Source organism: Lepidothrix coronata, unplaced genomic scaffold (genome assembly GCF_001604755.1).
Source record: "Lepidothrix coronata isolate B3197 unplaced genomic scaffold, Lepidothrix_coronata-1.0 Scaffold130, whole genome shotgun sequence".
Taxonomy (NCBI): Eukaryota; Metazoa; Chordata; class Aves; order Passeriformes; family Pipridae; genus Lepidothrix; species Lepidothrix coronata.
The window spans coordinates 1,900,097-1,923,717 of NW_016690310.1; the positions used below are offsets into that span (position 1 = coordinate 1,900,097).

General features: G+C 38.6%; 1 protein-coding gene across 4 annotated transcripts in view; it reads left to right on the top strand.

Moving 5' to 3' along the window:
- The window catches only part of NELL1 (neural EGFL like 1), a 282,212-nt gene that overhangs the window by 205,009 nt on the left and 53,582 nt on the right, over positions 1-23,621 (top strand). For all 4 annotated transcript variants that reach the window (XM_017826814.1, XM_017826815.1, XM_017826817.1 and 1 more), the window contains one exon: positions 12,639-12,734. In XM_017826814.1, coding sequence (XP_017682303.1) covers positions 12,639-12,734 — 96 coding nt within the window. The remainder of the gene's footprint in view (positions 1-12,638; positions 12,735-23,621) is intronic.

The window sequence follows — 23,621 nt, forward strand, 5'->3', positions numbered from 1 at the left end:
ACACTTATTGTAACTAGAAACTTGCTTTCTGTCCAGTGTATATTTTTATTTCAAGTTTTCTGTTTATATAACAACAGGGCATCGTTATTCTGGCACTATCCAGCAGTGGTAAATTTGTTTACTATTAGTGACTGATTATGTACACTGTAAGAGATTTATTTTCTTTTTGCTGTGCACTATTATTCATAATGTAGGACACACCTAGTGATTTTACTGGGAGATTTTTTTGGGAAAAAAAAGCAAACAGCAACAACATAACAGTAGTGTGCATAACGTTTCACAGAGCTCTTCAGAGAGCATTTTTTCCCCACAATTTGATTTGTTTTGTCAGTGTGCATTAGAGATGACCACTTGATTGATGCTCAGTGAGACCATACTTTTTTATTTTTTTAAGTCAAAACTTATTTAACTCTGTCTTTAAACAGAAATGGCTTCTGTACTCAGGCATTTGTATGAGAACACTTGAAGTTTAAGATTTCAGGACTTTTATTTTCTCTTGACTGGCGATGAAGATATTTCAGAAGTTCCTTTAGTCTGCTGGAATTTTTATTAGTGAAGCAATAAAGTATTTAAATACTTGTGATGCTGCTACTTTGCTTTTATTTTCTACCTGGTATCATTAGGCATGTTTTCATCTTCACACACGTGAAACTGGAAACAGTATCACAGAATGGGTAAGGTTGGAAAGCGCCACAGAGGGTCATCTGGTTCAACCTTCAAGCTCAAGCAGAATCATCCCAAGATCACGTGGCGCAGGATTGTGTCCAGATGGTTCTGGAATATCTCCAGGTGCTCCCCAGGCGTGTGTTCCAGTGCTTGGTCACTGCACAGGAAAGAAATTCTTCCTCATATTTAGGTGGAACTTCCTGTGCCACCTCCCTTCAGATACTGATGGACATTGATGATGTCCCCTCTCAACCATCTCTTCTTGAGGCTGAACAGGCCCAACTCCCTCAGCCTTTCCTCATAAGAGAGATGCTCCAGTCCCTTAATCATCTTTGTTCCCCTCCTCTAGACCTGCTCCAGTGGCTCCAAGTCTCTCTTGTCCTGAGCAGCCCAGAAACTGGACAGAGCCCTCCAGATGTGGCCTCATCTGGGTTGAGAAGAAGGGCTGGATCACCTCCCCTGACCTGCTGGCAAAGCTCTTCCCAATGCACCTCAGGACACCATTGGCCTTCTTGGCCACAGAAGCACGCTACTGGCTAGTGGACAGCTTGTTATCCACTGGGACCTCCAGGTCCTTCTTTGCAGAGCTGCTTTCCAGCAGGTCAGATAAATGTCTTTAAAATAAACATGGATGCCTTCAAAATAAACAAAATTTTTGTAGCTGATTCATATATATCTCCACGCTACACATATACATCTTATTCTTGCCTTAAGTAATGTCTTTGGTGTTAAACAAACTGTTATTTAGAATTATGCTTAGTGTACACTTATTTGCAGTAAAATATATGAAGACTAGGTGCTACATGAGAGAATATACTTCAGGGAATTATGTTGCTGATGAATTTGTGACTTGTTTCAAAAAACACATGCTTTGTGTAGCTCATTTACTTATTCTTTTGAGAGGACACTTGTAGAGTCAAAGAATATGTTTTTGGAAACTGTTCTTAGAAGATTTTAATGAAAACTCTCGAAGCTCCTGCATCAGAGGGCAGGTCAGGAAGGAGTTAAGCTTGTGTTTAATAAAGTTGGGAGCTCATCATCTGCTGGAGCTGCTGTTACCAGATTGCAGAAAGTCTCAGTGTGAGGATATTGAGAACAGAAACGTGCATGTACAGAAAGAGTAACAGTTTTCAGAAATGCCTCACTCCTTTATAAAAGCCAGTCACAGCAGGCAAGTGGAAAAACTAACAATTAAATTAATCTTACCTCCACAACTTGTATAGGGAAGAATTTCCACAAATCAGGTCATATAACTGTGCCTTTGTCTTCTTCCAGAGCACTTCTTGAGCCTTATTGTTTGTAGGATGTCTGCCAGGATCTGCACAGTGGTACGACTGCTGTGTGGCTCTGGTGGGTCCCCACAGTCATTCTGCTCAACTGTGAAACATATGCCCACGGTTTTCCCTGAATTTAGTCAGGGAATATTGTAATTATGTTTCTCCTTCCTAAAACTTTTCAGCACAGAGCAAAATCTAATTTTTTTGACAGGACATGATTAAATGGAATATTTAACCTAGATTTAGGAAGGGGGCTAACCTCTGTTAAGCCAAAGGCTGAATTTCAGTTTGTGGAAATTTTTTTTATATTGCAATTTTATATGTTTGGGGTTTTTTTAAGTAATTTCTTATCTATAAACAGTTTTGTAATCCTTAAGCACTTTAGGATGCATGGCTGGGACGCTTCTTGTGCATAATCGTGAAATGTATGTAAGAATATGTGTGGCATGCATGTGAACAAGTTTATTAAGAGCAGTGAAAGCTAAATTTGTTGTTATTCAGGGAAGCAGGATATTAGGAGCAAGTAAAAGTGTGTACTACAACAACAAAAATAAATGCCAGTTCCCCACACAGCATTTATGAGTATGAGGCAGTTTAGTCATGATACCAGAGAACTGATACATCTGTTAAGAGAAATGCATTTTATGCACCATAAAATTAAATGTTGCATTGTTAAGAAATATAGCAAGTATTCCTGCAAGTCAGTTTTTGCAAACTAAACATTGTAACCTGCCATCCTAAGAAAGTGGTACTGGAAATCTGTTTTGAAATCATATTCCATTAGGAACATGCACTGTACTTGATGGAAGGATTACAGCTGTTTTTTATGGGGCTTTATTTTTCCTGCATTGAGACTATCATTTGTACCCTTAGCAGACTCAAGCAAAAGAAAGATATTTCATACTTATGTTGAACCACATAATCCTAAATGAATCCAAAGTAGTAAAAACATCTATGTATGTCCCATGGTGCTACTGAAGCGCTGTTATCAAGTTGGGAAGCAAACAAACACTATCTGGAGTGTTTTGCGTTCATTGGGAAAGAAAATTTTGGCCACCAAACACACCAAGCTTTAAGATCTGTGGTTCTGAAAAGTTCCAGCACCTTTAATAGAATCATAGAATCATTAAGGCTGGGAAAGACCTCCAAGATCATCCGGTCCAACTGTTAACCCAGCACTGCCAAGCCCATCACTAAACCATGTCCCCAGGTGCCACATCTACATGTCTCTTAAATCCCTCCAGGGATGGTGACTCCACCACTGCTCTGGGCAGCCTTGACAACCCTTTTGGTGAAGAAATTTTTCCCAATATATCCAATCTCAAGGCAAATCAAACCAGTTGTAGAGATTTTTTCATTACTTTGATATCTTGAAGCACACAAGACATTGTGCTGTACAGCAAAATACAGAATGCACTGATGCAGAATCACTGAAGTCAGATTTGTAACTGAGGTGCCACTGCTCTGTAAAAAGCAACCAAGGATCTACGTATCATTTTCCTTTTGCTTTACCATTCCTCAGCATGTAACTACTCAGTTCTCTGCAGAAAAAAATAGAGACAGGGAACACGGGGGCAGAAACTCAAGTCAACATTGTGCATGTTTTCTAGGTATTAGCTAAAATATTTACATGATTACAAGTGTATGTTAAGACACAAGTCAGCAGTATGGTCTTTTAAACTGTGACAGTGATGTACTCCTTGGAGTCTTGTAGCTCTAAGAATTTAGAGGGTAAATTCTGAGGCACTGTGTAAATTGGTATAGATTTACTAATTGACACTAGCAGAGAGGGTGGCCCCTTGGGTTTCTAAAATGCTCTTGGCTCATTCAAAGATTATACACACAAAGATTATATTTGCTTTTCTGCTCTTACTTGTTAAATGCATTCTTTATTAAATTATATTTCTGTAGTTAACTCTGTTCTGTAGAAGTGCCTGGCAGGTTCAGGCTCTTAATGCATCTTCCTCACTGGGGGGTTGTAAGGCTTAATTGTTCATAATGTATAAAAGCTTGAGATGAAAGGATTTATTTAAAAGCAACGTATTATGATGATTATAAAGCTGATGGTGATGTGTATCACACCTGCTGTCACACCAGCTTGAGCAAAAGCAATCTCTGCCTTTAGACTGAAATTTCTCTGGAACAGTGAGAACAATATCACTTTTCAGTGCTTCCTTTTTCCCTATTGAAAAATCTGGTGTCTTTTTCAAAAATCAAAATATTGAAGTTTATTATCTTTTCTTATGGATAAAACTAATTTGGTGAGATTATGTTAGGTAAATCCAGATATTGAGCTGAACATGTCTTTTGACACTAGGAAAATTAGAATAATTGCTAAAAAGATTTTTTTTTTGAGAAGAATCTGCTATTGTGGTGATATTTTAGCTACCGAAAAACTTTCTGATTTAAAGTGCAGATAAGAGCTGAGATTAATTGTCTCCAGTTATTTGCATTCACTTTTTGATCCATCAACTGCAAAGGTCAGAGGAAGTGTAGGAGTGCAAAAGTTATCCAGACCTACCTAAGAGAATTCATTATTTAGTGTGGTATGTTTTAGCACTGGGTTTGAACCTCTCCTCCCCCACCTCTCCAACCCCCCTTCATTGTTCTCTTTGTTATTCTTTCTTTGCCTTGTATAAACTTGATCTGAATGAGACAGAATGCCCTGGGGCATTGCTTATGGGATGCAGGGCTTTTCATCTCTTGATTGCCTTCTTGGCAGCATCTTTAGTGAATTCAAACCTTTATCTGTTAGAGACTGCAAGCTAAGGTAGATTCTGTAAATTGAGATTAACTTTGAATTCTGTTCCTTAATGGGGAAATGTCTATATCTAACATGGCATCTTTTTGATAAGGAGTGAGGGCTGGATGGGTATTGTGGGGGAGCTCTGAAGCTTCACCTGACTGAAGTCCTTCCTGTTGTGTAAGCAGAGGACTGTGATCTCTGGAACTGACAATTCCCATCCTCCTGGTGTTGGTCAATGGAATACAATCAATGCAATTTGAAAAAGGAGTTTTATTTCGAGTGGAGTGTCTTGGCAGAATGAGGGACATTTAAAAGTTGATGAAAGAGTCCATTAGAAAAGGTTTTCAGAGATAGCACTGTAGTTGTTACTTGTATAATATTAAGACAAAGAAAGAACACCTGAATTTTAGTGGGCTTGTTTAAAAAGACACAGCTCAAGGTCTCTTAATGTCTTTGTAAATTATTTGTCTTTACACATCTTTGATCCAGACCTGAAAATCCCATTGTCGTTTTATTTCCCATTTTCGTCTTCTCCCTCCCGGTATTGTCACCTTCAGATAGTTAAATGCTACCAATAATTCCTTTTTTTTTTTTTTTTTTCAGCTATCAAAACAAGTATTTGTTTGCAGTTTCAGTTGTTACATTTGCAATAAGGTACAAGCAACCCTAAAAAAATGTTGCTGAATGCAACATTTTAGAGGCTATGATGGCACCCAAGCAACATACTTGCTTCCAGCTGTGAAGGAAAATGCTTTCTTAAAGTTTCTCTACAATTTCAAATGACAGTGTTCCTCACATAGAGAATTACCATAAAATAATGTTTTATTAACATTTTAGGCACTTTTTTACAGCTTATTGAACATTCCGGTGTTTTTTGTAACAATGGTTATTTGAGGGTGCTTGGGTAGATTTTCATTTACAATAGAGAGAAAATCACATTGAAACAGATTGTTTCTCACTGGTAAACAGGCTTGTGTTTTGTTGGTGAAGGTGCCTGTCAGTGCTACAGGGCAAAGCAAGAAGAGTGAATTAAAAGTCTCTACAGCTATTCCATTAGAGGTAACCCAGTTAGTCTTGTGCTGAACGTGTCTACAGAGTGTGTTTGTATTGGTTGGAACACTAGGATGAGAGACCTGTAAAATGTACGTTGCTAGAAAACTGTTTTTATATTGTCTGAATATGCCATATATTGAGGTCAAACAGACCTCAGATTGCATGCACTGCTACTGAATTCAGTTTTTTTCAATGAGTTCAATGAGATTTGAATCAAAGTCTTTCTAAAGTTGTGACAATAAATCAGGCAAGGGAAAATGCTTCTTTTATGCTTATAGAACATACTTCTTTATCCTTAAGTTAAGATTTATTAATCATAAGTGATTTCTAAAGAAACTGTGTTCTGTTTGTAAATATAAATTATTCTATACCCATATGATAAAGCAACTAGGGAGTATAATAAGCACAGTGATTTAATGCAAAGAAAAGCTCCAGTGGTATCATGTGACGTGTTGTTCTCAAAGTAAATTTCAGTTTGGTTTTACAGTTTTAAATGTTGACTTGAATACTGAAAGATGGTGTTCAGTCTGCCCTATTTTGTCGTGCTTATTATTAGGTTACTAGAGACAGCTGCAGTTGGCTTAAAATGCTGCACTAAAAATATTGAAGAGTCTAGCCTTGAGGAAGCAGAGCAGTAAAATGGCAACAGGAATATTTATTTAGCGCAGAATCATCTGGGGATGTGTGAGATGCTTTCAAAAGTGTAATATATCACAGGACAAATTTTAGTATATTACTTTTGTCTTTTACTGCTTCTATTGATCTATTTCAAATACATTTTCGAAAATTGTCACATGTGTGTCCTCAGAGCCATAAGATAAGCTTGACATCAATAAGGGTTTCATAGATGCCATTTCACCTATAGAGCAGAATGGACAAGTCCTGCCCATTCAAGATGCTTTCTGAATAAATTTAATTAAATATTGCTTGTTTGTTCACTAGGAAAGATTTTAGGTGAAAATGTATTGATCAAGGTGGATAACTTACACATTCAAAAGTCTGTTGCATTATTGGGGTAGTACAAAGGAAATTATTAGTATTTATCACTATGATTCATTGTGCTAATTTTAAGGAGTTTAGGTTTCATTTTTCAAAAAACTTCAGCATCTCCAGCCAAACAGCACTTGAACCCACCCTGAAAGCACCCAGATGAATGATCTGCTGCTTGCCTACAAATGGCCACAGCTTGATTACATATCAGTCAAGCAAAACACCAAGCACCAAGAGAATTTAACATCATATAACAACAAAAATGGGCCCACTGCTAAGAGTTCAGTGCCTTCTGAGAGATATGCCCAGCCTTCCAAATGCACCTAAATCTTAATTTTGTGAGTGCTGTGTGACAGAGCACTGGGTACCTGAAAAGATTCACTGCTACATCCACTGAAATAGCCTAGTGACAAACTCTAAAATATTAGTTCATCACTTTGATAAATATTATATAGCATGCAAATACATACATAGACACTCAAACTCATGCACATTAGGTGTGTATGCCTGTAGTTTCTTCCTGATGTATTTGTTATACTTTATAATCCTGCTATGGACTTTTCTATTTTGCCCCTTTTTTCCTTCTTTATCCTCACTGTGCCTGCCAGATTTGAAAGAATTCCTTTAGGCTTTTCTGGGTGCTTTGAAAAACCCCCATCTCCAAACCTTAATTTTGAATTCATTGATCTTTGTTCAGACTTAAATCTAATACACTTACACGTTTTGTGCTGCCAGGATTTGGAATTTTGACTACACTAGGCAGCAATTAAACTGATTACGTTTGCAAAGTACCTCTTATTTGTGAAATTTCTAGAAAAATAATTCAGGAGTAATAACTTCACAATCAGCTGATAGAAGACCTGAGATTTATAGGCTCTTCCTGGACTGAATAACCCTCATACATACCACACATAAAACCAGAAGCATAAATTAGGTTGGAAACCACTCACAAAAGTGGTAACTACCCAGCTAAGGGTTTGTCTTCCAACCACAGATATGTTCTCATCCTGACTGGAAGACAAACCTGCACTTCCCTTCTTGCTCCAACATGTGGAATGAAGATTTTCCAGGACAGTTCTTTTGCCCAAAGTTCATTCCTGCCAGATTTGTCCTTCTCTGACTCCAGCCAGCTGTAAAAGGACTCCAGTGGCATTTGGCAGACTTCTGTGTGAAATAAGTTGCACCCTGTATCCAGTGGATGTAGTTCACTGAACCAAAAAGAGTTTTGTACTTTTGTACTTTTATAGATGATAGTGTCACACTTGAGTACAGAGAAAAAGAGCAGAACCTCTGCTGCTCCCTTTGCTCCCTCATTTTACTTGTGTGTTTTCTCTTAACTTTCTCAGCTGTCCTCTAAACCCACCCCAGGCACTGGTATCATCCAATTACTCTGGTATTTGGCTTACATAGTTGGATTGTTATCAACTGTGCCCTTGTGCATACTTGTCTGAGCAAATTCAATCAGCTAATGAAATTGTGGTCTTTCCATCAATTGATTATCAAATTGCTCGTATAGTTACACCAGCCCATCTCTCTTCCGAAGCTGCATATTTTTGTTTACCCAGGCAGTGCCTGACCCCTTCCTTGCCTTTCCTGAGTGTCCCTTTTTTTCACTTTACAGGCATTTAGTATATCTAGAAATAATTTTTAATTTATATCTGATTTATTTGGGAAGGTGACCTTTGTATCTCTTCATAATCAAGTAATATTCATTTAAATTTGCAGGGTAATTACTTGGTTTTGTTTTATTTATTCATTTTCTTTTACTAAAATATTTTTCTATATTCAAGTACAAATGTTTTATAATAACTACTGTATTACACTTGGAAATGAGAGGCATTTGCTCAGCTTCCATGCTGCAGTACCTGCTTTCCTATAGTAGCACAGTGAGGTAGTGATACCAAAACTGGAATAATGCAGCTTGTGCATGTCCAGGAGTGTGGCATTTTCATGCTGCTCTTTGTGGAGCTCTGCAGTGAGACTCCCCCATCCCTCCAACATCATCACAAAAATGACATATTCAGACTCAAAATTTTGGCTGTTTCTGTTCTCTACAGATTCATCATCAAGGAGGATGTGCATCAAAACTAGAATTCCTCCTCTGCAGAGAAATTATGTCTTTTTAGGAAAGGTCTTTATATGATAAAGGCTTTTATTTTGGTGGAAAAAATCTGTTGGCATTACAGAGGTCTGTTCACTTTGGCAGAAGCTTCCTGAAATCAATAGATTCTGCTTCCTTTACGTACAGAATACTGAATAAATCTCTTAACAACGGAAATTTGCCTGTGTAGACTTTACCCTAATGGCATCCTCACTTAATTTGCTTGATAAAACCTTTATGGTAAATTCAGTAACCACTCTCCTTTTTAAAGAGGTTTCCAGCCTGCAAATAATTTCAGAGACAGGATCTACTTATGGGAATACATCAGCAGTGTTCGATCCAGCCATGATTTATCTTCCTTGTGTTAACTTTGTTTGGGCAGGAGGGAATCTGCAATCAAGGTTTATAACTGCTAGTTCTGTGGTACTGGTGGATTCCCAGCCCCTCCCGATAGATTTTTGATTTTGAAGGGTCTAAACCACGGTGGAAATCTATATCCCAGAGCCCATAAGACATATAACAAAGCACAAGCACCAAAGCAAGTAGCTTCAGGAAAGCCCAGGCGCTCCAGTTGATTTCCTGTCCTGTCACTGAGCTCTCCCTGTTAGGTCCTCTTGTCCATAAGGCATGGATACAGAAGGGATGTAAAGATTTCCCTTAATTAATTTCTTCTGCTGATGGTGTAAAGGAAAAATCTCACTGTTCACAATGAATGAATTTTGATAAAATGTTCTAAAAGACTTCAGCCAGAGGCCTGACTATGAGAGAAAAGACTTCAAATAAGTGAAGTTTGGTAAAATTCCTAGCAATTGAAACTGTCTTCCTATTATTAGAGGTATTGAGCATTCTTAAAATTTAGAGTAGTGCTATCAGTACTACATATAAAACTGTGAACCATTTTTCTAGCACTTAAGGAAAGTAGCCTTTAGACAAATATTTTGATTTTGTAACTATGCTCTGAGATTTGTGTTCCTATTTCCTACAAGCCTACAATGCAGGAATGAGAGGGTTTGTAGAATAACCATCTGGGGATAATGCTGGCACTCTTCCTTGGGGTTTTCTTTTCTTGCATAAAAATATAAGAATGAATCACATCCCCCAAAGCCTGAGCAATGAGGACAAGCATAGTTAGTCTGTATTGTGGAGGATTTTTCAGCATCTACAAAATTTGAACTGGACAGTTTAATTCTTTCCTTCTGCAGCCATTGCTCAGCTTCATCCTCCAACATCTGTGTAACAAGCTGGTGCCCGGGTGACTCCTGGACAGTACAGAGTCCCTTCTCACAGCAACCTGTAGTTCCTCAGGGTGTCCCTGTACCAATATTGTTGTTTTTTTTTTTTTCTTTTTTGTTTTCCTCTCTTTTTTGCTGTAAGTTGCTATGATGTGACATTTCAAAACACTCACCAAGTAAGTGCTAGCACATTTGAATATGCATATAGGAGGTGTGTTTGGATATGGATATGTAGGAAGGAATAGAAAGATAGAGTTTTAGCCCATTGCAGGCATCCCCCTCTCTCTCTCCCAGATGGGAATGGCACACATGGCTATGCCTGTACATGTCAAGACCTGACTGCTGCACTGACATAACACAGAAGCTCTAATGGGAAAATCTTTTACATGACCAGCCCTGTCTCATAAGCCTTTCTGTGTTAGAAATTTTAAATGAGAACAGAAGAAAACACCACCTCGCTCTGCTGACCTACTAATAGGATTTATTGTAAGAAGCAGACATTTCACATTAGTAAGTTGGTAGCACCCATTATGGTGGCAAAGAAGGTGCATGAATGCTCTAACTGAAGCCCTCTTACCTACCTCTCCCTCTCAGCACTAATAACTTCCAGTGGGCACGCATCATTGTTATAGACAATAAACGTCATCTTTTTTATGCCCTTTATGAATTCCTTTAAGAGTCCCATGTAGTTCTCTCCCAGTACAATGTGATGTATATTGAGGATGAACAATTCACTTTTGTTGCCATTATCTTTCGTTTTTTCCCCCTCTGCCACAAATTTTAGTTCTTTTGATATTTGCAGAAATGCATTACTACTTCACAAAAGTCTGCTTATTCTCAATTTCAAACCAGAAAAAAATGCAGATGTAGGATTTAACTTGCATCTTCTCTGAGAATGCTGAAACCAGAGATGAGCTCTGGAAGGAATCCTTTCAGTCTCATCACAGTTTTTTATATATTTTGGAGCTATGTTTCATACTTTCAGCTTTCTGCACAATTATGCTTTTCTACAAATATTTATATGTAAAAAATCACAAAATACTACTCTTAAAACTACTCTTCTCTCTTTCCCATACAGTAGAAATTGGCTGGTTTCAAATTAGAAGCATTTTAGAAGATTCCCATGTGGAGTGTGTGCATTGATGAGCAGGAAGTGTTACTGGGCCAGAACTGTGCTTTCTCCACACTGCTGCCTTGCTCCAGTCACAGGAGTGCTTAGGATGTTCTACTCCTGTCTTCTCTAAACCACTGTAGCATTCTTCTCCCCATGCTATCCTCCACAAAACAGTATGGCATGCTATGAATTATATATTTACAGTAAGGCAGATGTGTCTATCAGTTCACACAAGAGGTATCATGATGTGCTTTTTTTCCTCTAAGTGGTTAACAATTGCAAAAGATTCTTTTTATTGCCTAGTACTTTATTCACTTTATTCTTCTTTTAGTGCATTGGAAAATAAATCTTAAACATTTCTTCTGTTATCTAGCACTTCAAGCCTTTTCATAGCATTTGTAACATCTCTTTGCCAACACTCCATCTGTGATTTTAGCTTGCAGGAAACACTTTGCAAATCTGTTATTAGCTTAGATGCAGAGAGCTGCTGTTTAAATATTAATTGTAACTTCCCTCGTAAATGCAGTCAAACCCACTGAGTAACCTGTGAAGTTCAATAAATATCTGGGGAGGGGGGAGTGTGTTAGGGGTAGGGCCTGCTCTTAGTTGTAGCAAAGGTCTTATTCAAGTTACCAGTACAAAATAGATAAGTGTCCTGATGTCATTTCCTTTCCTCTTCTTACCTCAGTCCTGCTACCTTCACACACACAACAAAAAGAAATAAAAAAGAGTAACATTCACCTGCATACTTGCACACTCATTGGACTTTCTGCCTAACCAGCTGTGAGCAGGAGGAACAACATCACACAGTGCTCACAAGAAACGATGAGATCCATCAGTTGTTTCAAATCCTAGTTATTGGTCAAACACACTTCTAAAGTACTTGGGTACTGCTCTGTCAAGAATCACACCTCACTAGAGGCATTATCTTGGGCTTGAGCCTTTCTCTGTTTTCAGTCGTGACCCTCACCATTATTTAATTCCTTGATTCCACAAAAAATAAAATAAGATTCCTCTTAAAAATAAAAATTAAAAAAGCAAAATACTGTGTGTTTGCAGACATTTCAGTGAAGTGTATTGGATAGAAGTGAGGAACAAAGCAGTTAACACCATCTGACCAGCCTGTTTTTTCTGGGTTACCAGGGCATTGTAATTGTAATATGCATATTTGTATAATTGAAAGAAGATCAGCCCCATTAAAATCATATGATGTATTTTTCCCTCTCCTCTTCTTCCAGATGGTTACTAATCTTTTATTGGTGAGGTGGTTTGCCTACGGTGTAATCCGAGATTTTTCCTCTTGTCCTTTGAGTTGCTCCTCTTTGTGTTTGCAGGTGGACTGAATTTTAATATGCTGAATTCTGTTAACTGCTTAGAATTTAGTTGTTTTTCTTGTTATCCTGCAGTACATGTTTTTTTTTAAATGATGTATTACCCACATATTCCTTTTATCTTGCAGCATTCTGTGAAGAAGGATGCAGATATGGTGGAACTTGTATAGCCCCTAACAAATGTGTCTGCCCTTCTGGATTCACAGGAAGTCACTGTGAGAAAGGTAAAGTTTTACTGAAAAACACCTTCTTTGGTAATGAGAAATATGATATACTGAAGAAGTAATTACTTTCCATTCATTCATTCTGCTTGGTATTTTCTCTCCATTGAAGATATGACTGTTCCATTTCTGCCATTTCCAAACTGAAAGTTAGTCTTGCTTAAAACTTTCCGTGTTTAATTGTATCAGGGGTTTTATCAGCTTTTGCTTCCTGTGACACTTTTAGTTAATTAGAAGGGATATCAAATGAAAAATATTTACTCCATCTGTTTCCTGTGGTGCAAGCTTCTGCTTTTCCTTCCTTGTTTCCTTCTGCTTTTTCTGAATTTGTTGTGCAAATCAGACAAGAATTCAGATGCTTGCTTTTCACTTCAAGTTATTGAATTCTCAAGATTTGATTTGTTTTTTCTAAGTCACAGAGGTTTTTTATAGAATCACAGCCTATTCCATGGTACTTACTAGTCATGATTAGAGTCTGCCTTTTCCCAGATTTTTCTGTTTCAAGATTTGCTTCTGGCAGCCTCATAGTTCCACCTTTCTCTTCATTTCATAAAGAACTGGTTCCTTCTCTACCTTAAATGGCTCTTATTAGATTCTTTATAGAGGAGATTTGGGATTTTATTTTGGTTGGTATTTATTGATGTTATATGTCACTTAACTAACATTAACTAATCAGAGTTTTTTGCACTGCATGTTTTGTTAATAAACTGTTTGCACTTGTATTTACTGTTGGATATGAAGTGGGTTGTTAATGCAAGTTGCATGCTGTAGCATGGATGAGATTATAGCTGATAAATTTTTTAAGAAGAAAAAAAAGAAAACAAAGAAATAACTGTGAAATCATTGTAATCACTTATAACCCAGAGATTGTGCAGTAATTTGTGTGTTTATTAAAGTCACTTAAGCCCAGTTGTCAACAAGTTTGCTTTAAGTAGCTTCTGAAAACTGCTAAATCCTCTTATGAATGTAGTCAAATCACTGCATAATAAAAGCTCATAGTTTCCAGCACTGTTTATGATAATTTAAGAATGAACTAGAACATTAATATTTTCACATCATCCAGAACAAATTTGAGGACTTGATTTTTTTTGGCCTATGGCCTTTGCGTTATTTGTTTCAAATAGAAAAAACTCCAGCCGTTTGCCACGTTTTAGATAGAAAAGCCTCCTGCCATCGAGCAGTGAGTACTGGCAATATAATGGGGAAGTAATACAAGATGTTCCTACCTCAGAGCCCCACCTACCACAGCTCCCCAGCTGCTGATCCTTCCTGCTAGTTACTCTCTCCCTGAGTAATTTGCTCATTCCTTTCTAAAACATCTGCTAGTCAGAGAGATGAGTACACTCAGAGGGATGCAGGATACTTGAGGTGTGTTTTATGAGAATAGTGCTGCAAAACCAGTACCAGTGTTGCCCAAAGGTGTCCTGCCTACCCAGGACTTGAGCCCAGCTTTCAGCTTCTCTGCTTGTGTTTCTTTCACCCAAGAGCCTTAGAACATTCTTTTTTCTTATAGCTGTAGCGGGACTTTCATAACTAGAGCACAGAGTCTTTAAGCTGTTGAAGTGATGGTTTAAAATTGATAAATGGAGGACATAACCAGTTTTGACTCCTGTGTTTTTCATGCCTTTTGTATTGTTTTGATCTAAAATATGAGTTAGCACACCAAGTAAAGGAAGCATGGCAGGCATGGTACTCTCATTACATCAGGCAATTTAGAGGTAGATGTCAGAAGAAGATAGCTTCTGTGAATAAAATCTATACAACTTGAACCAGAAGTCAGTTTATTTTTTTCTTTGAAGATGTATAGGATTTACCAGTATGCTGCAAATCAAGATAATGATGGTAACTGAGAAACCTGAGGTGCAAGCTGGTTTGAGAATGAATAGGGCTTTGTGTATGAGAATTTGTCACATTTTAGTGGTGTTAGAGGGTTTGAAAACTTCAGCAGATACAGTCTATGTCACATGCATATTCCAGTGAGTAAGTGCTTATCAGAGCTACATGAGAACAGCTTCAGCCTTCTGAGGGTGCACATCCTGGACAAACTAAGTGTTGAGAGTAGAAAGCTGATGAACCACTTTCAAAACAGGGTTTGCTTCCCTTTGCTTCCCTGATTACTCCTGAAGTACGTAATGCTGTCAGGAAGAGGAGGCAGTTCAGTAAAGACTTTACTCGCAGTCTCACTGCAGTTTGTTGCAGTGTTTTTAAAGGGCACCTAAGTATTCAAAACCCATGTCTGTTTTGCTGTTGTCTGTAACATTAGAAATAAACACTTTGTTATATTAAACATATGGTAGCACTGCCTCAACCATTATGACACAGACCAAAGACAATGAAATGGTGGGGCATCACTTCAAATCAAAGCTTAAATGTTCTTGGCAAAACCTTGTCTGGTGGAAGCTCATGGTGAAGTGATGCATAGCAGAAGTAAAATGATGTGTTTTGGCAACATATTCAATTTGCCACAGTGCATTTGAAAATGTCCTTCAAACTGGCAGCACAGCAATTCCTTATACATTATTTGTGAGCTGAAAGGACTCGTCACTGGCTAAAACCAGTATGACCCAAATTGGCTTCATCACCATTTAAAGGGTAAAATGAGCCAGTAATTAGAAATGTTGTTGAAAAGCAGGTGCATTTACTTCTGAATATGAATCATATGTTACTCATCGTTTCTGACTGTCTGGTTGAAATGATGGTATTAGGTTAATTAAAAATTCTGAGATATTTGAGAAGGGTAGGATTTATGCTGGTAATTTACTTAGGTGAAATTAAAATACACATTTAAGGCTTATGTACAAATACATAATTCAACATGCTGCTAAGAAGAATTACCTCTTGCCAGTTGCTTTGCCTGACATAAGGAATCATCTTAACATTTGTGGACTGTCTTTTCTTTTTGAAGGTGAACTGCAAATTGATATTCAGAGATACCGTTGAGTAATTCCTCTCTCCATTCATTCTTTATAATGCTGTTTCTTTAAGTGTGTGCTTGGTGCTTCTAACTGCATTTTTGTCATTTTCTATTTAGGATCTGATTCTGTCTCCAAATCAATTCTTTGTTTATTTTGTGTTTCGCTGACCAGGGCTGAAATCTGTGATCTCTGTGATTATTACCATTTCTGATCATATTTAACACAGTTGTGATATTTGTGTTGGAAACTTCTGATGTTAGAATTTTTACTGACATTGCTGTATCATTCCAGCATGTGTGTGCCTGACAGCTGAACTGGAGATAGGCATCCTTAGCTGTATGTAACACTGTTGACTTAAGCTTGGATGCATCCTTCACAGGGATTCCTGTTAAAGGTTTCTGAGAGACATTTTGGTGTGCAGAGAGGAATGCAAATACAGTACTCTGTGAGAATTCCAGGCAGCATGAACTCAAATGCCCTGGTTTTCCATCCATCTCGTATTTTGGACACCTTTAAAACAGAAAAACTCTGATCGTTCATTGAGCTGCTTTTTTTCTGTCTGTGGATGAGCCACAGGTCAGTGGGGTTTTTGTGATGGCTTTTGGACAGGTTCACAGTTATTCTGTATTTCTGGAGCATTAACCACTGCCACTAATGAAGTGCTGAGGATGAGATAGGCAGGACAATCTATGATGTCAAAGGCAGGAGTAAACACAGAATTGAGTGCCTTGAAATTGCAGGCATTCCTTGAACACTTGCATGCATGTGTTGGAGTTCAGCATGGGACTAAGAAATACCTGTCAACATCTGTACAGCTCTGGGGTGGTGACCAGCAGTGGCAGAAATTTCAGCTGTGGGGGTCAGTTATGGTATCTGTCTGTACAAATTATAATTTTGGGTCATGAGGAGGAAAAGCGGAAGGGTTTGAAATAGTGGGTTCCCAACAAGGGGCAAGGAAAGGAAAGTGCAGGATTTTTCCAAAGGCTGTAGGAGGCCTTTTGGCAATGGTGGGGCATTGCCTCCAAAAGGGATTCAACACAATTGCATCACACCTTTTCTCCCCTGGCTCGTGACAGCTGCTGTCTGAACTGGTACACAATGAATGGGAAATATGTTTCTGGTAGATTAGAAGGATGTTGTGTAGGCTGGAGCTCAGGGAGGTGGATATTTTTGTGGTAGCAATACATGTGTATTTACAGTCTTTGTAAAGCAGTGGAAAACAGTTTTCTCATAGAATGATAGAGAGATGTCAAAGAATAACCTGCTGATTATAAACAGTCAGAAGCGAGGGTAAAACATGGCAGCTGAGCATCAGGGTATGATAATTACTGGAGTTATTTTTTCGTGCTGTTTTGGGCTGTGCCTGCAAAGAATTGTTTAATATTGGGGTGAGAGGTCCTTTTTCAGTGTGTAGCATGGCTGAGAAATGTGCTTTGAATCCCAATAATTACATTGCAAGTGAATAAGTAAATCATGCCTTGTGGTGTTGCACTAGTTACATGTGGATTGATCACAGATTCCACAGGTGTGTAATGAAATGTTGCTGTGCTTTTATCTTGGATATGTGATGTGTACATCATGGAAATGAGGAGATCTTTAGCTGATTTGTTTCATAATAGTTGGCAGAATCTGGACTTGTTGTCTAAGAAGCTGCATACTTCTTTTTTTTCTCTTCTCTTCCCTTAAGTGGCTTCTTCTGGAATATACTATCTTTTGCAGTCCTTTGGGTAAAAATCCCTACAATCTGTATTACTCAGACCCTAGAGATGGAAAAAATGTATTTCTGTGTGCCATTTATTTGATTCCTAAGCTGGATCAGTCTTTAGACATGTATCTATCAAAGTCAAGGAACGTGGTTTAAAAAATGAGCAAATAAAAACCAAAGCAAAGCAGAGAAAGATTTTTCAGTGAGTACAGTAAGCTAAATGCCAAAACTCCCTACCTTTCTCTATCTAAAATCTTTCATAAAATAAGAACTGAGCTTTATTTTGGGAAACAAACCAGCTGTGCAGCTGTGGGCTCAAGGCTTTGCATGAGATTCTTTCTAAAGTCTCTAATTTCAAGGTGAGGCAAAGCCAGTATAGTGCAAGATAAGAGGGGTGAAGCGAATGATGCTTAGCTTATTACAGAAAACAGTGGTTGTGGTTGATATGTCACTCCTGAGGCTGTGACAGACCCAGGGAAAGCAGATGTTCCAGGTGGCTGAGGTTGTCCTGCTCCATTTGCTGCCGAGCTGTTTGCAGCATTTGCCCAAGTGGTGCTTATTGCAAAATGGCAAGGGATGATATCTTAATATGATGGAAAAAACAAAGCTGTCATTTGTAAAGATATCAGGGAATAGATCAAAGAATATCTACTAAAAAAAATCTGACTAAGGCCATCTCAGAGGATCAAGGGAACATCTGTCTCCAAATCAGCAAGTAACTCTCAGTGGAAGACAAAAGTTGTTCTGTCTCGCAGTGCCAGTGTCCCAGAACAAGAACATGGTTCATTGCCCAGCTGACCATCGCATGAGGAGATGACTCATTTTTTTTTTGCTGTTTACTCAACCTCACATACTGTAAATTTTAGTTTTAAAAGCCAGGAAAAAGCACTAAGCAGACTGGGTTTGGGGTGGTGTTCTGTTGTTGGTTGGGGGGAGGTTTTGGGGGGGTGTTAATGGAATATTTTTATCTTTTTTTCATTGTTTATTTGTTATGTTCAGGTGTGTGGGTCTATGTGGTTTTTTTCTTTGTTTCTAATTAAAGGAATAACTGCTATATTAATCTGTTATGTTACCTAAGATGATATTTTGACAAGTAACAAATGGTTCTAATGTTATAATATTTTATTATTTCTATGACTTGTGGTCATACGTATTGGATTTGCACGGTGAGGTTTTGGTAGTGGGGGTGGCTACAGGAATGGCTTGTGTGAAAAGCTGCCAGAAGTTTTCTCCTATGTCCAATGGACCCAATGCCAGCTGGCTCCAAGATGGACCCAACAATGGCCAAGGTCAAGCCCATCAGTGATGGGGTTGGTGTCGCTGGGATACCGAACTTAAGAAAGGGAAAAGGTTACTGCACAACAACAGTTGCAGCTGGAGAGAGGAGTGAAGACATGTGAGAGGAACAGCTTTGCAGTCCCCCAGGTTAGTGAAGAATGAGGGGGAGGAAGTGCTCCAGGCAGCAGAGCAGAGATACCCCTGCAGCCCATGGTGAGAGCACAGGAGCTGTACCAGTTCAGAGCATCTTTGCAAGTGTCCTTCCCCCAAACATGTTCTCTGAGCCCCCATGTGTCCCCATTCCCACTAACTGTGGGCAACTCGTGGAGCCAGTTGGCAAGTAAGCTTGGAGTGACTTCCAGGCACAGGGAAGGGGAGGTTAAAGTGAGAGTTCTCATGTTTCCCGGGGGCTGGGCTTGCTGCATACCTTTGTATGAAGGAAGACTCATCTTTCTGGTGTAAAGGGCTGCTGGTCCAAAGGATTCCGTGCATTTCCCCAGGCTGTGTGTAACTATGCAAATGGACAAGTGCTCCTGATTTGTTTGATCATGTGCCTGGAAGATGCAGAGAAAGGTGCAGGAGGTGGAAGCAGTATTCCCAGGCAAAAATGAGATGCCTGTCTTTCCTAGGTGAGAGAGGAGCATGCTGTGAGGATAGCATGCTGCTATCCCAGCTAACCAGGCAAAAAAATGTTAGGGCTTCTCTCTTTGCCCTGTACTTAGCAGCTGGAATTCCCAGGGGAAAAGGGAGGTTTGCTTGTTCCTGTTTTCTTTGTTTGTTTTGGCTGCTGCTACACAGTGTTGGACGTTTATTCATCCATAAATTCTAATTAGGTACTACAAGAGGAACATCATGTTTAGAAACAGACAGGTAAACTAAGCAGCAGCCAACTACGAACTCTAAGTATAAAAGCCCCGTGTTCCTGCTGAACTTCCTACAGCCAGCAGCCAATACAGCTGAATTTTGTGCAAAAGCCTTGTTCAAACTGAGGCATTGGAATCGTTCTCTGCTGGAGGCCGTGTTGCTTTGGTCCTTTCACAAAGTGCTGAGTCCCTGACTTAGCGTTCATCCAGTTTATCGCCAGGAGCATCTCCTCACCTTCAGTGCAGGTACATTCTGCTTCAGGTTCCTCTTGGATTCTGAGGACCCAGGCAGGATTTAAATTAGTTTCAAGTGGCAGAATCACCACTGAATCTATTAAAGGAAACAGAGAGCTATGAAACATTCAAACTTCTGAGCAAATATTTATGTTTGAGCAAATAGAAATGTTCATATATTAATGACATCTCTGTTTTGCAACTAAGAAGCTCCCATACATAAAGCCTTTCTTGTGATGTGAGCTGTACAGAAAAGACAGTTGCTTTAAAATACCAATTTCATGATGAATTAACTACAAAATTAACTACATCTCATTTTGCTATGATTAAAAAAAAACCTACAAGTCTGCTATTGAGTGCAGTGCAGTAACGCTAATTTATAACCTAGTTTGTCAGGACATTGTGACCCCTTTTTTTTCTTTTTTCCTTTTCCCAGACAGATGTCTGCATCAGTGAAAAACAGTAATTCCACAGAGAAGTACCAGAATTAGGTAGCAGACTAGCTAAATATTAAATAAAAACTACCTCAGGCTGTCCAGCTGCAGGCAGTATTTAGGGAACGTTACTGAGTTTAATAAGGTCTTTGCCGCCTGACTTTTTCTTATTAATAGCCAGGTCTAGATTGGAGAATCAACCATGAATATTTAAATTTGCTGATAACCTAGAAATAAAACTCAAGGCTTAGTAAAACTGAAGCGGGCACAGAAAGGTAGCTATAATTTTTGAGACAGAAATCCTCTTGGCTTCAATGGGAATTTCACCTGAAGAGAAGCCTTAGGATCTGGTGTGACTGAATGAGATGAAATGAAAAATAAATGGCTCTAGTGAAATCAAAGACACTTAGAGTGGGGTTTTTGTGTGGAACAAGCTGTGTTACTTGAAGATACCAATGATGAATATGCCATTCTTAACTCCTCAATCTATGGTACAAATCTAACTAGATAATCTAGGAGTAAGATGCTATTCAAACCGAGTAGAGAATTCAGTATCTTTAGAAAATTTGTACAACTCTGAGAATTTTACTATATGGAACCATGTTTCTCCTGAAGTTTAATACAGTGAATGCTAATGTATTTAGTGAGTGGATCTCATTGAAGTTAATCAAGGTGTAGTGAGGGAAGATGTGCCTCAGTGATTAAAACCAGCATCGGAAACCAATTTCTTTTTGAGAAATAATGTGACAAATGAAGAGAATGGAGAAAACCAACATGCCAGTGTTGTAGATGTTATTGTGTGTTTGATTCTGACAAAAAGTCAGTTTTCCTATGTTTTTTCTTTTTTCATTTAAGATTTTTTCCCCTGAAAATAATTACAGTATGGGAATGCTTTAAGCTGATAGAAGTGATGCAACGGGGCAAAAGAAAGTAAATGTGACCAGTAAGATCTTTTCCCATTTTGATAGGAATTAATCACCCCACTTGCTTTCCTTGGGCTGACATTTGGAGGAAGAGATCACAGCCCCATTCATGTAATCCTTGGAAGGTGAATAAAATGGCTTAAATCACTTTCTTATGTGACTTATGTAGATTGCAGCTTATGTACAAAGAGGATAACTAATCCAATTATTTTGCTTTATGAGTCAGGGTGAAAATGTGAGTTAAACCCTTGTTGAAGGGAGTGCCATCCCCTCTTTATTACCTGAGATAGCCTCTGTAATGTTGAATTTCCGTTGAATTTCAGTCCTTTAGAGTTTTTTTTTTTATAAGAGTAACACTCATGGTTTTCAGCACTCTGCCCCAGGAATATTGCATAAGTTGTACAATTCTACCCTGCAGTGAAGAAGCCCAGAAACTAGAGGAGCTGGCTCTTTGCAAAATCTCCTAAATTAAAATCAGTGTGTGTAGTCAAGAAAACAAGTTTATATTTAGGATTGTGCTCATATGTACCACAGAGAAGAAATGAAATAGGAAGTTTTGCTGATATGGAACCTTAGAAACTTTCTTTTCCCCCCCCAAGGCTTTTTCTGTATCAGGTGAAATAGTCTCCTTGATGGTGATGTGTCTGTTCTTTGAAAAAAGCATGTGATGTACCCAAAGACTCCCCTTCAGAGTGGACTTTTTCTGCATAATCCAACATATCATGCCTAGTGAAATACTAAAAAAAAATAAAAAATCAATAGAGTAATACCTGTTGGGTGTGAAAAAAGCCTACAAATCCGTGTCCTAGAAAGTGTGGCATTAAAGCCTATTCCAGATTCAGAGCTCACTTGCTCACTGTGCAGATTCCTGTTGCTTTTGTTAGGCTTTTGTTCATGCCTGTAGTCCCCAGAGAAAGAATATGCAAGATGTTACAGTAATACTGTGCTTAATGTAAGGTAGGTATGAAGCACAAAAGGAAATTCGGATGGTTCTGGTTGAATATTTTCTTTGCTAGTTCCGTTATGATTGAAGCAGCTTTAAAATAACATTCATACTCAACCTCCAGGAACTATGTGTCAAAGTTATTTTCAAACTTTTCATAATGTTATGATAAAAATCTGCTCAGTCCTTCACATTTGCAGAAATAGAGTTCTTCCTAAATACATCAATCATTTTGCTTGCTTTTAAAAAGGAACCTCTGATTTAGCAACTCAGGCAGTTCAATAGCTGGAGTTTTCTACTACTTAAGCTGTGTAACATCTGAATTATTTCTTTCAACATGTAATATCTTCTAAGTGGATCAGTCATTTCAGAGACAAACAAAATGGTAAAGTTTTTATGTGAAAGAGTGAAATTACCTTTCTTATTTGATTTTTTTCTGAAGAGGCATTCTCTGTATGTCGACAATCTAATCTTTGGAATGGTACTCATTTATCTCTTGAATGAGACATGAAATGAAAGCTCTAAACACTTCTGGTCATCAAAGATCCAGTTGAACCTGTATCCTATTTCAGCTCAGGTAATTGCATTCTGCCTTCTTTGGCAATGTCAGTCAGAGAAATTACTCATTTGAGAGAGCCGTCTGGCTAACATGGAGTGGCAGCCGTGCCTTAACGTCATGGATGGCTGTTTCTGTGATAGGTTATGGATCCTTACAGCTTTTGATGGTAATTACATGGGTTTAGATGTGAATGACTCTTAGGTGGTGTACAAGCATGTAGGTGTGTGAGGGTGAGCTCATCCACTGTTCTTCTCATTTCACTGTCTTGGAACTAGTGATATCTCTGATCTGGACAGCACAGTTCACCAGGGCCAGTTAGAGATTCTTGCAGACCTACCACGTCATCTCGTTGTGAGCTGGTAGGCAGAGGTGTCCTTGGAGCTGAGAAAAGGGGAAAGGCACTCAAACTCTGAGGAGGATCTTGTGCATCACCCTGGCTTGTGCTGCAGCCACCCAGCCTCTTTATAGTAGCCCTGCTGGTTCATTGCCAGCTTGAGCTGTGGGCACTCTCAGTTTAAGAGAGATTAAACAGATTTTTCTCATTTCCAAGACAGTATTTTAACAGGTTGCCAGAATGGGTCTGTCCTTTCTTTTGCAGGTGAGCCACTGATCTTGAAAACCAATGAAAGTTTTCAGACCCAGAAGTGAAATTACTTTGTAGGCACGAGGAGAAGGTTGGTGCTTCTGTTGGGTTTTCCCAAAGTATTGACACTGTTTATCAGTCAAAGTACGGCCAGTACATGTGTTTTATTTGCTTGCACGGCCACTTATGAGGATTGAATTCCAATAAAGAGATGTTTTACGAAGGTCTCCTAGGTTTCCATTTAATGTTTTGGAGCACAGATGGTACTGCAATATGGGAGAGATGTTTAGTTATTGGTAGTGGCTGATGGGAGGAAAAAGGAAAAACTTGTCCCTGGCAATACTTTGTGATTAGCTTTCCTAGAAGGAGATCGAGTGGTTTTGGTTGGTTTGTTTGTTTTCTCTTCACCAAAGACTGAGTAAAGAATGTTCCATGAGCTGTGTCAGCCCCTGC